Genomic DNA, 17,459 nt, shown 5'->3' on the forward strand with positions numbered 1-17,459 from the left:
TATGTTTCATCATGCATGAGTGGCTATACTGCTGCGACCCTGGGCAGTCAGAGTAAAACTCATTTCCCATTAGGATCTGAGCTTTACGAGCAGGCCATTTCTGCATCTTGGCAATTTTCTTCAATTTGAGGAGTATTCAGATGCTTTATTGGTAATTCAGTGCTGAGTACTTCCATGTCAGGGATGAGAGCCGCATCTGTAACATGTAACAAGCAGATGTCCCCCCTGCTACCTGAACCACACCTCCTGGCATATGGGGATGTTTTTGCTGTTGATCTTGCCCTATCACAGACTGGTTTATTTTTAGTCTCAATTGGATTGTCAATGCTTATACTGAATTTTGGTGATTAAGTGACTTTGACTTTGCAATGTCGCTTGATGAAAAGGAAATGTCCCTGCACAAACAGATGAAGAAGTTGTTTGTAGGGGAGGTTAGTCCAGGTTCTGGGTAGAGCCAGCCACACTGTGCCCCCTCACTTCCATACTCTGTCACTGTCATGGTTTCTGAAAGCTGTGCTTTCAGAGAAGATGAAAGACATAAAATCATGTCAAGTGATGCATAATTGAATTATCTAGGGACATTTACCATAAAGAACAGAAGGCTCAAGGGAAGGATGATGATTTCCCAACAGTTGAAGGATGAGCCTAGGAAGTTAAATGAATTCTCTGTGGCCAGAGGGCATGACTCCAATGAGATAGTGGAAATTTAAGGAAAGCAAATTTGGGGTCCAAGTAAGGAAGCAGTTTTCATTCCAACTGCCTGAACACACAGTGAGTGATTTCTGAGAGTATGGATTCACAGTGCAAAGTGTGACTGTGGGGAACAGTAAGCAGGAAGATCTGCTGTAAAAAAAAAAAAAAAAAAAAAAAAAAAAATTCCCACAGTGTGTAAAGACCCTCCCTTGCAGAGAAGCCATGGTTAAAGCACTTGAGTGAAAGAGGGATTGTCCCAGTTTTCTGGTGGCTCACTATGCATGTCTTGGTATTGGGTGTGGAGAAAAAAAAAAAAAAAAAAGATCTGGCTTTTTTTCCTAACATCAAGGCAAATTCATTGATCATGAATTTATTCAATGAATCCTTGGAGGACTTAACTCTGTACAAGTACTGTTTTTTTTCTTTTAATTTTTGTTTTATTTTTTGGTTTTTGGTACTAGGGATTGAACCCAGGAGCTTGTGCATGCTAATTAACCATGTGCCTCCCACCAAGCTGCATCCATAGCCCCTATGCAGTCATTATTGTAAGCAAGGGAATATATAGAGAAGGCAGTCTAAATGCAAGTGCCTGTCTTCTTGGAACTTATATTCCAGAAAAGACAGAAATGATTAGACAAAAAGCAAAATGTGGTAGATGTTTTGAAAAAAATAAAATATGACAGAAGGGTTGTGAGTAATTCTGAGTTTCCTGGGGAAGTGGAATCTCAGGAAGGGATTCTACAGGAAGGCTTGAAGTTAAGACGCAAACAGGGAAGAATGAGCTGTGTGTTTTATTAAAGATTGTCAAGGCTGCCAGGTGAGAATGAGACACAAGGAAGTCAGAGGGAAGGAATTTACAGAGTCAGGACAGTAGATCTGACTTGGGAGATGGCATTAGCTATGGACACAGTCATCCTGTGGCTTTGGTTCATTCATTTGATATCAAATATTGAATGTTTCATTTTTTTGTATATGTTCAAATACAAAATGTGTTATGTTGAAATATTTTTCTTCAGATTTGTATTTTATTTGATCTTATTTAATGAGTTGACCCAATCTTCTAGGAAACAACTGGGTGTTAAAAATAACATTGGACTTTTGTTATTTACTCATTCTCAAAAGCATCAATTAATTACTGAATGAATGTAAGCTCTGGGCCAAGAGCTGAGTTTGGAATTATAATCCAGCAAATGATCATTTATCTTTCTGATGAGACCACCCATGCAGATCTCTAAGGGCCAGGAGGCTCCCAACAACAGGCATTTCTAAGATTGGCAAACCACGTGGCCAGAAAGAGCCAGCAAAATCATCCAAACATGTCACAGAGAACACTACTTTTGCTCCAAGAGTTCATCTAATCAAACAAAGATTGGTTAAATTTTCCATAGTCTCTCAACCTTCTAGTTGCACTTGAGATAAGGTATCTCTCCAGGATTTTTCAGACTTGAATTTTCATCTTTTACTACCGTCTTATCTGCTACTGTTAAGAAGGGTTTTAAATTCACTTCTGTATGATACCCACACCAGTTCTAAAGTTAGACTTTGCCAAAAGATCATTGTTTAGAGTCCTCAGTCTCCCCACTTCCTCTACTTTTCAAGATCAGCCTGGTGCAAATCAAATAGCAGAAGTAACACAAGAGTACTTGAAAGTTAGTTCTTTGGTGACACTTCTTAGAGACAAGCACTTTAAAAAAATATTCAAAGATGGCAAAGCCATTACTTCCATTGTATTCAAGTTTCTTTAGCTGTACATTTATACAAAATGATATCTCATATGCACCATGTCCTTTCATCTCTCCCCTGATAGATGGCTACACCACAGATGACATTGAATTTTACTGGCGTGGCGGGGACAAGGCTGTCACTGGAGTGGAAAGGATTGAGCTCCCACAGTTCTCCATCGTGGAGCATCGTCTGGTCTCCAGGAATGTTGTCTTTGCCACAGGTGAGCCCTGTGTCTGCTCACAGTCCCTTTGGGACACTGACTGAGTTGCTGTGATAGTCTCCTTATGAGATGTGTGGCCACTGACTAATAATAGCACTTGGCATTCACAGAAGTACTATCATCAGTAATTTGCCATCACAATTCCTTGAATCCATATCTAAAGGGAATTGGTAAGCTTTAATGGATAGGAAGGATCACTTATGAGTGAGATGTTCTCTGGGCCTTGCTGTTGAACAGATACAGAAGGGAGGGTAATGTAACCAGCCAAGGTGTGATCAGAAATGCTCATGCTTGGGCAGATAAGAGGGCATTGGTGGAAGAGGGAAAACAAAAGACCAGGGAGATGGCTAACTGTCCTCCTAGCAATTAGCCATCTTTTTTCTGACCCAGGCTAATGGTCAGCCTTGATGGTCCAGGAACTAGGGCCATGTACAATTGGCCTTGCCTCTTTGGACATGATCTTCTTAGCCTGATATTATCTGGTTAAGGTTGTCCTAGGTGGACACAGTGCCACAGCCTGTAATCCCAGCTGCTCGGGAGGCTAAGGCAAGAGGATCACAAGTTCAAAGCCTGCCTCAGCAAGGGAGAGGCACTAAACAACTCAGTGAGACCTTGTCTCTAAATAAAATTCAAAACAGGGCTGCGGATGTGGCTCAGTGGTTGAGTGCCCCTGAGTTCAATCCTCAGTACAAAAATAATTAATTAATTAATTAAAATAAAAGATTGCCCTAGCTTATAATTCAATTTTTGTTGTTTTCTTTTTAGCTGTGCAAAGATTGAGACATTGTCTTCTGATTTTCTCTCTGTTCTTGCTATTATTTTATTAATTTGTAACCATGTATTTTTTACAATGTGCAGTGCTTTTTTGGTAGGTTTATATTCTTACTGAATGCTGTGCATAGTAATTGAAAGAATAAATGAAAGTGCTTTGCAAACTATAAGGTATTTCCAGGTCTACAAACTCTGGTTGAAAATATTAAGTGAAGGCAAAGCTGTCCATATATCAAACAATAATAAGTGGGTAGAAATACCAGCCCTGTGATGGTACTCATGAAGCCAGGTGGTCTTCTACTTCTGCCCATTGCCTGTGGGTTGAATGCTCCTGACCCATAGCCACCTGCTGCCCCTTTGCCTACCTAAGACTGATTTATCTCATCTTAATGCCCCTATTGGGAGGAAGCCTTTTTGACCTGCTCCAGTCCCAAGAACTCCCCAGTTTGGGTTAAGTGTTGCTCTGTATCTCCAGAGTGCAACACCAACCCCATTCATCTCTGTGCACAGTTCACTATGCCTGTGACTGCAAGGGTGCATCTCTTCTAGAAGGAACCTGTCTTGGTCATAGTTTACTTCTTTCTTGCCCCCAACTTACTTAAAGCTGGACATTATAGCAATAGTCATTGAGTTAGCAAACAAGGGTCAAAATTATCATCCATATCCCTCTTTTCCACTCCTGCCTCTTAGAGCCAATAGACATGATAAGATGAGAGAAAAGCTTGGGTTTTTAAGAAACCAACCATGTCAGTAATCATGTCTGTTTTTCATAAAGGGTTGCTTTATCCTCTGTCAAAAGAACTCTTGCAAATATCCTTGCAGCCTCTGTAGGGGACCCTAAGGTGCTCACCTTGGGTGGGTGTTGAGAGCCAGCAGGAAACTCAGGCTTAGCATTAAGGAACTGAGTCCACAATCAAGAAAATTGCTCTATTGATGTATTAAATAAAATCATTTCTTCTAAAACTGGAATTTAAGCTCTTCCATATGCCCAGAATTATGAGCAAAAGTTCTGCTCAGAATACAGGTGAGTATTCTGACAGAGGGATAAACCTGGCCATGCCTTGTTTGTCTAGAAAATTGTAGTTGTGGCCATGAGGGTGCTACCACTAGTGATCACTGACTGCATTTTCCTGCAGCCTCATCAGAAAACCTGATGAAGTGTTTTTGGAGGGTACATGGCTTCCACAGGACACTGCAGTCCCTTGGAATGACCTTCTTGAATCCACAAGTCCAAAACTATTTGGGTCCTCTCTTGTAGGTTTAGTCTCTGTCATCTGTTGAAGCATATATGTACCACACATCCTAAACATGTCTGGAGAAAATATACACTACACATTAGAGAGAATCTTTAAACTATTTGTAGATCCAGGAGGTGATCAGAATGCAACATTATGTCTTTTTTTCCAACATGTTCTGAAGTCCTGTGTTTGCCATAGGTAGCACAGGGTTCCATATGAATCATTTAGAAAACTGGATCTTCCAAAAGCTTATGCTTTAAAATTATTCTACATGAAGAAATGGCATGAGCCTCATTGTCCTAAAATATTTTAAAATTAAGTGTTATCCTAGTTTATTTTCTTTTCCACAAGTGTTCTGAATTAATGAGATTTATATCAGCAAATGGGATTGAAGGGTTTGCTAGCCTGGGAAAGAATTAGGAGAAAACAAAAGGCTCCGGGAGTTTACTGGACCAGGAAGGATGGACAGTCAAGATTTTACACAATTCCATCTACTTCTGCTTTCGTCATGATGTGAACACATGGCAGCTACACCCAAATTCCACAGGATGGTCGGCAGAGGCTGTCAGAGCTGAGAGAGGCAAGGGAGGCAATGGGTTTGCAAAATTTCTGGGAATGCTTCTTCTCAGAGTCATTCAAGGAAGATTTGGTGCTTCATCCACCCTACTCATGTGTTGTTCCTTTGAGGACTTTGTAGGGGTCCCTTGCTGTGCTTTTCTGTGGGCACCACCTCTGATCCACCTTTTGGATAACATGGGGTTGCAGGCTATAAGGCCGAGGACACACATATAGGTGACTATTCACTCAGGAACTGGCATGAACTAGTCTGGGATCAGGCCTTGAGAACAAAGAGGAGAACAGGTGTGTCTTGTCCCACGGGGTTTCTCCCTGGCCCTTCATAGGTTCAGAAGATGACTTCTTGTCCTCTCTTACATAAGTAGGTGGTTGGTAGGAATTAAGTCACAGTGGGAGAAATCATTGAAGTATGTTCAAGAGACGATATGTAGACTTTAAAAACTTAGACCTTGAAGCCAAACTGTTAGAGCTTAAGTTTAGCAGTGTGATCCACAGCAGGCTTTTTCAATTTGTCTGTAAATAGGAATAGTGATATTGTCCATTGGATAGGATTTTTGAGAGGATTATGTGAGTTAGTGTAAATACAGGATCTAGAACAGCACCCGGCCCATACTAAGCTTTACAAACTATTGTGATTTTAAAAGTGCAGGACCATGAATGAGGCATATTTTGAGGAGTCTGAGAACAGATTACCCCAGGAGTTTACTAGAACTTTGTATATTAAGAAATTATGACATTATTCTCTGGAATTATTGGACATCAGGTGACTGACACCTAATTGCTTGAGGGAGATAAAAAAAATGGGGTCAAGATGACAGCTACCATATTGGACACGCAGTTTCCCAGCCTCACAGCCTTCAGAATTCAAGTTCCTCTCCAAACTCCAAACTTGTTGCACCAAAGCCTCCTGTCCCCGCCCTCTGATAAAGGTTCATTGCCTCCAGGTTCTCATTTTCTCTAATGAGAATGAGCCCTGGAAATACCTGAACTCAGAAGAGTACCAGAAGCCCTGTGGTTCTCCTCTTGTCCTGCCACAACCAGGGGTGTGTACCCCCACAATGAACTTGATAGACCAGTATTCATTAAGAATAAAAATGCTGCTAATCCTTACTACCTCTGCTGGGATCACGAGTTGCAGGTCATCTTTAGGAACCCAAAGCTCTTGAAGTGACTTGTCTGCACCCATGTGGGAATCATCTTCCGTGCTCCACATACAGGAGTCTGTGCGAAGCAGCACAGGAAGTTGATCCAAGACATCCTGAAAGCCAGAGGTCATGGTCTCTTCAGTTACCACATTCCCTAGGTGGAATGACAGGACCTTGACTTCAGTACAACTCTTAGATCTGTGACTGCTACACCTCCCGCCCCTACCCTAATTTCAGGTGGCCCTTGATACCCATGGTATAGCTGGAAACAGCCACAAGAAAGATAAGCGGTGGGGACTCTATCAGGGCAATCTCCTAGAAGAAAGCAGCCCCCACCTGAGTCAATGCCAAGGTGCCCCTTGCACCACCTGCTGAAGCCTCTTCCACTGAGCAGACCAGCCCCCACCCCCATCACCAAGGCTCCATAATTGGGGAGGGAGCCTGAAGGATTAGGAGATAGTGCCTAAGATTATGTGGTGGGAAGTTACCATGTTCGGTGACCAATGGCACACCCAGGAGTTGTTGAAGGGGATAAATGCATCTGAGGTTAAGGAAGGGCAGTAGGATGTGTATGGGAAGCCTCAACTCCTATGTGCTATAAGTAGGTGGGCTCAACTGTTCTGTTGTTTGAAACTTCTGTCAACTCAGCTTTTCCACAATTAAGCTGTATCTCCATCTCTGCAGAAAATAAAATATCAAAGATTGCTTGGAATTTATATTTATATCCTTAATATTTATCCTAGTACATAGTCCATTCAATAAACAGTTTGATAAATTAAATGAATAGTCACTGAATCAAGAGAAGAATTATAACCATTATTACTTAGTAAGTATTCAATCAAACAATTTCTGCAAAAGAGATAATATATAAATAAATTACATGATAAACACAAATACTTAACTTACTCAAATATTATACATTAAAGAAAAAGTCATATAAAGCTACCCTGGGTAGAAAACACACTTTTGCTCAGGAAGACAGAGCTGTGTTCTATAATTGTGTTTTAAAGAAGTGAAAGAACTAGTTGAGTTAATTAATATAAAAGGAAATTATTTTGGTCCTTAAATATGATTCATTAAATATGTATTGTAAAAAGTGTTGGCACTCATTTAGAATTCCAAAGAAAACAAAAAAAGACTGCCTTACTTCTAACTTCTGACCAAAATGATGGCATGGTATTGTAATTTTATAGCCCCTTGTTTTAAATATTTGTTTACTAATGTCCTTGAGAGGCTGGTAGTTGAAAAAATACATCAGCTTAAAGCATAAGAAAAATACAAGAAAATGAGAGGCTGAGAGTGTAGCTAGTGTATAAGAGTACTAGCCTAACATGTGGAAGGCAGGAAGAAAAAAAAAAGAAGGAAGGGAAAATAGAAGTGATGAGGATTTGATCAAATGTACATAATAAAGCTAGAAATTATTTTTCAAGGTTCCTGACGCATAGTGACCCCTGATACATTTTTTAACAAAGATTCCAAAAACTAGTCTTTCTAAGCTTTACATGGTAATTTTGCACATTTTTACATATTCACATTAGAAGAATTTTTACAAAATAAATGTCAATATGTAAATATTTTAGAAAAAGTGTAAAAAATATAGTAGTGAGATGGCAAACACTGTCTATAGCGCCCGTCTACAGTACTAATATCCCTCCCTCCTTTGTGTTAATGAGTCACACAATCTGGGTGAGCTGTGCTATTATGCAGGTTTCTAAAACCTAACATTGGATTTGGAGGCTCCCAAATGTTAACCCAAGTCCTATAATTTCTTAATCCAACACCAAGAGTCATCTATGACAATAAATGAACCTTCTTTGTATACTCTGGAGATTAGGGCTCTATCTGAAGTGTGAGGGGTAAAAATTTGTTCCCAGGATGTAGGCTCCCTATTTACCTCTCTTATTGTTTCTCTTGCTGAGAAAAAATTTTTTAGTTTGAATGTGTCACATTTGTTGATTCTTGATTTTAACTCTTGTGCTATGGGTGTCCTATTAAGGAATTTGGAGCCCAACCTCACAAGATGGAAATTAGGGCCAACTTTTTCTTCTATTAGACTCACAGTTTCCGGTTTGATTCCTAGCACCTTGATCCATTTTGAGTTAACTTTTGTGCATGGTTTACAGAAAGGGATTCAGTTTCATTTTGTTGCATATGGATTTCCAGTTCTCCCAGCACCATTTGTTGAAGATGCTATCCTTTCTCCATTGCATGCTTTTAGCCCCTTTGTCTAATATAAGGTAGTTGTAATTTTGTGGATTGGTCTCTGTGTCCTCTATTCTATAACATTGGTCTATCCTCCTGTTTTGGTACCAGTACCATGCTGTTTTTGTTACTATTGCTCTGTAGTATAGTTTAAAATCTGGTATTGCTATACTGCCTGTTTCACTCTTCCTGCTTAGAATTGCTTTTGCTATTCTGGGTCTTTTATTTTTCCAGATGAATTTCATGATTGCTTTTTCTATTTCTGCGAGGAATGCCATTGGGATTTTGATTGGAATTGCATTAAACCTATAGAGTACTTTTGGTAATATCGCCATTTTAATGATATTAGTTCTGCCTATCCATGAACAAGGTATATCTTTCTGTCTTCTAAGGTCTTCCTTTATTTCTCTCTTTAGGGTTCTGTAGTTTTCATTGTATAGGTCTTTCACCTCTTTTGTTAGGTTGATTCCCAAGTGTTTTTTTTTTTTTTTTTTTGAGGATATTGTGAATGGGGTGGTTGTCCTCATTTCACTTTCAGAGGATTTGTTACTGATATACAGGAATGCCTTTGATTTATGTGTGTTGATTTTATATCCTGTCACTTTGCTGAATTCATTTACTAGCTCTAGAAGTTTCTTGGTAGAACATTTTGGGTCTGCTAGGTATAGGATCATGTCATCCGCAAATAGTGCTAATTTAAGTTCTTCTTTTCCTATCTTTATGCCTTTAATTTATTTCGTCTCTCTAATTGTTCTGGCCAGTGTTTCGAGAACTATGTTGAATAGAAGTGGTGAGAGAGGGCATCCCTTTCTTGTTCCAGATTTTAGAGGGAATGCCTTCAATTTTTCTCTGTTTAGAATGATGCATTGGTATAGCCTGAGTATTGGCATAGATAGCTTTTTTTTTTTTTTTTTTAGTTCTGGCAGACACAACTTCTTTGTTTGTATGTGGTGCTGAGATAGCTTTTAAAATGTTGAGGTAAGGTCTGTCTCCTTTACTGAGTGACCATGAAGTCCATAACGTGTAATTATTTTTTCTGGGCCTATTCAAATTCTCTTAAGAGGAAATCCAAGTAGTTTGCTTGAGAAGATAAATAGCAGGCCACCTAAATGGTATGTCCCTAAGTAAAAAAATGTTTTAGTAAATACGGTTTCAAGCACATGGTGAATTTTAGTAGCCACTAAAGATAATGTTTATGAGACTTATCAGTGATATAGGAAACTATCCACCATAAAAAAAAAAAAAGAAATGAACCTTCTGCCTCTGATCCATCCTCCATTCTACAGCTATGTGTAGCCACACCACCACATGTCTTTAAATCATTACCCAGCTGCAAATTTTTGACAGCTGCCTTTTGCCTGAGCATGGGTACCTGTTTAACTGCATTGTCTCCTCTTCAGTTTAGCCCTTAAAACCTTTATTGTAGTTGCTGCATTTAATTCTTCTTCTCTCCTCCAGTCATTACTCCTACTTTCTGCTCCCCAATTTTTGTTCCTCTCACAGACTCATTTGATATATTTTCTTTCTCTCTTTACCTATCCAACTTCAGTGCATTCACCAGTGAATAGTTCAAATGCCAACCCCTTTACTTATTCATCAATGTGGGACATTAATGTTTGTAAATACATTATCTTAAATTTTTTGAAGTATGAGAAAATGAGGAAGTGGGGATGTAGTGCAGTGGTAAGAGTGCTTGCCTAGTCCATGTGAGGCTCTGGGTTCCATCCTTGGAACTGATAAATAAATAAATGTAAAATATAAAAGAGCTTTTCTGCCAGTTATCTTTTTGGTTTTTTTGTTTTGTTTTGTTTTTTATCTTTTTAATTTGTGAAGCTTTGAAACTTGTTGTGTATCATTTCTTTGTTACCTGTCCTCTCACACTTACCTGTCCTCTCACACTTACCTGTCCTCTCACACAGATATTCAATAAATATAGTTTAAGTGTATATATTTGTTCATAAGCATGTGCTCAAAAGTTCCACAAAATAGCCAAATACAGGTTCTCCTTGAAAGTCAAACATGAATGAGAAAAAAAAAGGTAATGGATTATTTTAATTAGGCCAATTATACACCATTCACTATTCAAGTCTACTGGATTTCTTGGAAAATCCTGGATTCTTACCACTATTCATTTTTGACACAAAATGATATTTTTTAAGGGAAGTGCTTATGCAGTGAGTAGCTAGATAATCCTTTAGTACTACCAAACCTATAATCCAAACCTGTACATGGGTTAGAGTTTTCAAGAGAAAACAAGGATAGATCCAAAGGGATCCATAGGAAAAAAAAATAGAAACAAGAAAATGATTGATTCTTTCTTTTCTATAGCTTTCCATTACCTAGACTTGAGACTACATGGTATTTTATTTTTGGTTTAATCATTAAAATAAAGAACAAATTCATCATTGTATTAGTCACCTTTTCATCACTGTGAACAAATTCCTGACAAGAAAAACTTAGAGAAAGACGAGTTTATTTTGGCTCATGGTTTCAGAAGTTCAGTCCACGGTCAGTTGGCTCCATTGTACTGGGCCTGAGATGAGACAGAACATTATGGAGGACGAAAGACAGAGAAAAACTGCTCAACCGGAAAGCAGAGAGAACAGAAAGAGCCAAGGACAAATATAATACCCAAGGGCACACGCTCAGTGATCTACTTCCTCCAGCCACACTCCACTTGTCTGTAGTTACTGCTCAGTAAATTCTTACTCCATCAAATGGATTAATCTATTGATAGGTTACAGTACTCATAATCTAATATTTTCACATTCCTGCATTGTATAGCAGGAGTTTAGGGGGAAACCTTATATCTAAACCGCAACAACTATAGTCAGTAGATGTCAATGTAAGTGATCCACTTCTGTAAGTTCCTAGGGATTTATGGGTGAGTTTTCAGGAAATAATGAAAGCAGACTTTTAAAGTAAGTGAAAATTTACTTTTTTAAAATGATTGATTAATTTATTTTAATTAGATATATATGACAACAGAATGCACTTTGACTCGTTGTACACAAACACAGCACAACTTTTATTTCTCTAGTTGTACATAATGTAGCATCATACCATATGTGCATTCATACATGTACCTAGGGTAATGATATCCATTGCATTCCACCATCTTTCCTGCCCACATGCCCCATTCCCACCCCACCCTCTCCTTTGCCCCATCAAAGTTCCTCCATTTTTCCCATGTCCCCCCCCCCCCATTATGGATCAGCCTCCACTTATCAGAGAGAACATTTGGCCTTTGGTGTTTGGGATTGGCTTACTTCCCTTAGCACGATATTCTCCAACTCCATTCATTTATCTGCAAAGGCCATGATTTTATTCTCTTTTAATGCTGAGTAATAGTCCATTGTGTGTATATACCACAGTTTCTTTATCCATTCATCTATTGAAGGGCATCTAGGTTGCTTCCACGTTTAGCTATTGTGAATTGAGATGCTATGAACATTGATGTGGCTGCGATACTACCATATGCTGATTTTAAGTCCTCTGGGTATAGACCAAAGAGTGGATAGCTGGGTCAAATGGTGGTTCTATTCCAAGTTTTCTAAGGAATCTCCATACATCTCTCCAGATTGGTTGCACCAGTTTGTAGTCCCACCACCAATGTATGAGTATGCCTTTCCACCCCCATCCTTGTCAATATTTATTGTTGTCTGTATTCTTGATAAGTGCCATTCTGACTGGTGTGAGATGAAATCTTAGAGTAGTTTTGATTTGCATTTCTCTAATTACTAGAGATGTTGAACTTAGATCTTCAAAATTCTTTTGATTAAAACCTGAAAAGGTATTGGTTTTCTAAATGAACTTTGGGAATACTGTAAGAATTTTGTTTACTGATTTTAACCTTTAAATATAATTGGTTAGAAGTTATGATTTGAACATTTCTCTCAGAAAAATATTTAATAAAGCAAATATTATATTCTTTTTTATCATGAATGGAATTTAAACCAAATTTTCAAATACTAACTTCAAGGAAAATGTTTTAATTTTTTGTGTGATTGCTGTTCAGTTAAATATAAATGAACATGTTACTAAAGTATTTGGAATGTGCCAAAAAATTTACTTAAATGCCTTTAAAGCAAACAATTTCTGATTTATTTTAAAAAGTGAGAATCTTAAGTAGATTATCTATCAAATCTCAAACCTTAGTTGATGGACCTTCTAACAGACTCTAATTAAGCAAGACACTCAGTCCTAAGATAGATTAGAATTATTCTCATGCTTTAATATTTTATACAGAGCCTTTTATAAGGAGGTGTTTATAACTTTAATGATAATCTTTATAACTTTTCTATGTGTGCACATATGCAAAATTGTTAAAAATACAAATATTCAGCTAGTGAATGATCAGGAAGTTAATAATATTGTAACTACCATCAGAGCAAGAATTAGAACATCTTGATACTCAAGGAGTCTCCACTACAATTCCTCCAAACTTCCTCCTCTCACTCCTTTCCAAAAGCAGCCACAATCTTATTATCCTTTAGCTAAGCTTTCCTAATTTTGAGTCTTATTTAATGGGATAACAGTCTGGATTATCTTGTGATTGCCTTCTTTAATTCAGCCTTAGTTTTTGGAACCCATCTGTATCTCTATAGTTTATTTAGTTTCCTGGCTCTACTACTGTTTAAATAAGTCAAAGTTTATCCATTCTGCTTCTTTTGAACGTGAATGAATAATGCTAAGATGAAGGTTCTTATACTTGTCTTTTTGAAAACATATGCATATGTAAATGTTAAGTACATACCTAAAAGTGAAATTGTGAGTCTTCAAATTTAATCAGATATGCCAAACCATTTTCCAAAGTGACTGTACCAAGTTACACTCAGAGCAGTAATTTATGACAGTTCTCTTTGCCTCTCTTTGCCAATGCTTGACATGGGCATCCTCTGATAGGGGTTAGGTGTTATCTTGTGGTTTTAACTTCCACTTCTCTGATTACTAGTAAGATTGAGTACCTTTGCTGATAGCCTGTTTGGAGATACTTCTTTGTGAATTGCTTATGAAAGCCTCTTTGTGAACTGTCTTTTTTCTTATTAATTTATTGGAATTATTCATACATTACATATGCAACTTTATTACAGGTTATATATGTTACCAAAATATGCGTTTTACATTTGGAACTATAGTCCCTCCGAAATTTATTTATTTGTTTGTTTGTTTGTTTATTGTGAAAACTGTGCAGTATGGGTCAATTTTCATTTTATTTCCCAAATACCACTGCTCTGCAGGCAACACCTTTGTCATAATTTTATGTGTACATATGTGTTTGGACTTTCTGTTCTGAGCTGCTGGTTTGTTTGTTGATCTTTGTACATCATGGTACTCACTGTGTTATCATCTTTAAATAAAGCAGATCCTCTATTTAAAAAGATCCTCTTTTTATCTATTCTGTTTATTAGTGGCTTGTTTATTCTAAGCCTTTTTCATTTCCCTAAAAATGTCATAATCAGATAACTAATTTTCTTGTAAAAATGGTTTGGCATTTTATTAGGACTGCATTAGTTAATTTAGTGAAAAGTGACATCATTATAATTCCTCCAATTTGTTCATATTTTCTCTCTCCATTTATTTAGGTCTTTAATTTGTCTGAATGGCATCTTACAGTTGTCTGCTTAGAAATCTTATACATTCTTGTGAAATTGTCCCAGATATTTGACACTTTCCGTTGCTATAAATGGTAAAATATTTTAAACATAATTTCTTAGTCTTGCATATTTGCAAGAAAACAGTGATTTTTGTATTAAATCGCCTTTCAAATGTACTTATTACTTTTAATGATTGCTTTGAGATGAAACTTTTACTTTTCCCAATGTAAGGACCAGAGTGTACTTTCACTCCATATTTCCTCATTCTAATTTCCATTAGCTATTGTCATTCTTTATTATAATTTATGTACTCTTCAGACCCCACACAATATTACAATATTATTGTTAAATGCTGTAAATGTTCACTTAGATATAATTATGTAATTCTTTGTTATTTATTCTGCCTTTTTCTCCAAGTCACTCTCTCCGAATGTGTTCCTTCTGCCTAAGAAAGGACGTTTCAAGAATACTTTCTTTAATTCAATCTCCTGGTAACAAATTTCTTAGTTTTTTTTTAAGTGTCTGTACAATTTTGACCTGCTATACTATGATTTTCTCACATAGGATGTGCTTATTGGTGATAGAAATTTATGTTGGTGTGTTCTGTTTGTTTCTGCATTTGAAGATACTATTTCATTATCCTTAAATTCGATTATTTCCATTGAGAGAAAAATTGTAGGTCTAATTGGTGCTACTTTGAAAATAATCTATTTTTCTTACCCCTCTAGCTGCCTTCATGGTTTTTTCTTTTTGTCTGGTTTTCATTAGCATTATCAGAATGTCCAAATCAGAATTTTCTCTATAATTATTCTTCTTGGGGTTTATGGATCTTGAATCTCTTTGGCTGGCAGTTTCTCAGCAATTTGGGGTCACCGTTAGTCAGCATTATTTCAAATACTGCGTTTGCTTTATTCTCTCTCTCCTTTTTCTATAATTCCAATTATACACATGTTTAATCTACTCTCTGTATCATCTGTATATCCTCCTTTCTGTATTTTGCATTTTATTTTCTCCTCATGCTTCACCCTGGGAATTTCTTGCTGATATCTTTCAGAGAGGCATCCAGCATAAGCTTCACCCCTTTCTGGGACTCAAGATAATTCTGATTCAGTCTTTGTATATACTTGAGCCCTTTTGCTTTATCTTTACATTTTGAGCAAAGCTCTGTGTACAAGTGTAACTAATCAAAATACATGGGGATGTCGCTCCCCTTCTTCATGACTTGTCTCCAGTGTTTGCTGGAGTCTATTAGATATTCTGCTGAGCCTCTTATCTTCCTCTTCTAATGCTATAGATACCTGTGTGCCCTCTCTGTTTTCTTTCTCTCCCAGATTTTGGTACAGACTTTTTACTGATTTGTTTTCTATCCCGTGACTTCAAGGAGATGTATTTTAAATTTATTCATATTTCCCAATCATTTTCAGTACACTCAGACCTCTGTATTTGTGGATTCCTTATCTGTGAATTTAACCAAGGATCAAGAATATTCAGAAAAAAACAGCATTTGTACTAGACATGTAAAGTATTTGTTTTGTCATTATTCCCTTTGCAATACAATAGAGATCACTTAAAGTGTACTGAAGGATGTGTATAGGTTCTGTGTAAACACTATACCATGTTGTGTAAGGGACTTGAGCATACACGGATTTTTACTTCTATGGGGGTTCAGGAACCAGACGCCCAGAGGTATGGAGGATTAGCTGTGTATGAATTATCTATTCTACAACACCTAAATAGTGTGCTTTGATTTTCACCCTCTTTATTTTTCCAGAAGAGTTTATGGTTATTTCAATATCTAATTCTTATTTAGTTGGGTTATTAATACAAGTAAAAAAAAAGAAGAATATTTAGGAGACATTTTTTTATATTCACCTTTCAGGAAATAGGATTCATTTAATTTTGTGGTTTTATGACAATATTACATAGAGGAAGCATTTATTCAGGATAGTGTGCTTTTAGGGAAAGTATTTTAAAACTCATTGTCAGGAGATCTGAGTCTTTGGGTGTAATGGTAACCAGCTGTGAAAATGTGTGCAAAGCACTGGAATAAAAGACAGGTAATGGGATTAGATTCAAAGAAGTACTGAATTAAATTTATTTCAATGAATATAAACAAATATACTTAGATAACAATCAAACCATTAAATATCACTGAGGACATATGGATCAGCAGATTAGAACTATGGGTTTTGTACTGACTCTGAATGTGCAACCTGCAAACTAGCAAAGTTTATGATGTACAGTTTGTGCCAAATCTGAAGTTTACTCCTAACTTTTTAGTTTTCTTTGAGCTGAAAGATTGAGTTTTTTGCAAGATATACAGAGAACTGATTTTTTTTTTATTTTTTAAATTTTTATTGTGGGTTGTTCAAAACATTACAAATTTCTTGACATATCATATTCCACACTTTGATTCAAGTGGGTTATGAACTCCCACCTTCACCCCATACACAGATTGCAGAATCACATCAGTTACACATCCATTGATTTACAAATTGCCATACTAGTGTCTGTTGTGCTCCGCTGCCTTTCCCATCCTCCACCCTCCCCCCTCCCCACCTCTCCCCTCCCCTCCCCTCCTCTCTCTCTACCTCCTCCACTGTATAACCCTGAGGGTCTCCTTCCATTACCATGCAATTTCCCTTCTCTCTCCCTTTCCCTCCCACCTCTCATCCCTGTTAAATGTTAATCTTCTTCTCCTGTTCTTTGTCCCTACACTGTTCTTAGTTACTCTCCTTATATCAAAGAAGACATTTGGCATTTGTTTTTTAGGGATTGGCTAGCTTCACTTAGAATAATCTGCTCTAATGCCATCCATTTCCCTGTAAATTCTATGATTTTGTCATTTTTTAATGCAGAGTAATACTCCATTGTGTATAAATGCCACATTTTTTTATCCATTCGTCTATTGAAGGGCATCTAGGTTGGTTCCACAGTCTTGCTATTGTGAACTGTGCTGCTATGAACATCGATGTAGCAGTGTCCCTGTAGCATGCTCTTTTTAGGTCTTTAGGGAATAGACCAAGAAGGGGAATAGCTGGGAGAACTGATTTTTTAATAATATGCTTATTTAATTATGTGCTGTTTCTCTTTCTCTTCCTTTTTTTTTGTTGTTGTACCTTTGGATAATAATATATTCTGACTTTGTTTCAAAAAGTTTGGCCAAGATTAGAAGAAAGTCAAAGAAAAGAGTCCAAAATAAATGATTATGAAGCATTTCAGTTAAAAGATATGAATTTTCTAATCTTTGAAAATCAGTTTCCAAAATGCTGTTTTCGCTTATTTACTAGTG

General features: G+C 37.2%; 1 protein-coding gene across 3 annotated transcripts in view; it reads left to right on the forward strand.

Moving 5' to 3' along the window:
- Gabrb3 (gamma-aminobutyric acid type A receptor subunit beta3) overlaps positions 1-17,459 on the forward strand; it is a 226,677-nt gene that overhangs the window by 172,506 nt on the left and 36,712 nt on the right. For all 3 annotated transcript variants that reach the window (XM_027925938.3, XM_027925937.3, XM_071608571.1), the window contains one exon: positions 2,501-2,638. In XM_027925938.3, the coding sequence (XP_027781739.1) occupies positions 2,501-2,638 (138 nt within the window). The remainder of the gene's footprint in view (positions 1-2,500; positions 2,639-17,459) is intronic.

The sequence above is a fragment of the Marmota flaviventris genome, chromosome 2, assembly GCF_047511675.1.
Source record: "Marmota flaviventris isolate mMarFla1 chromosome 2, mMarFla1.hap1, whole genome shotgun sequence".
Classification (NCBI taxonomy): domain Eukaryota; kingdom Metazoa; phylum Chordata; class Mammalia; order Rodentia; family Sciuridae; genus Marmota; species Marmota flaviventris.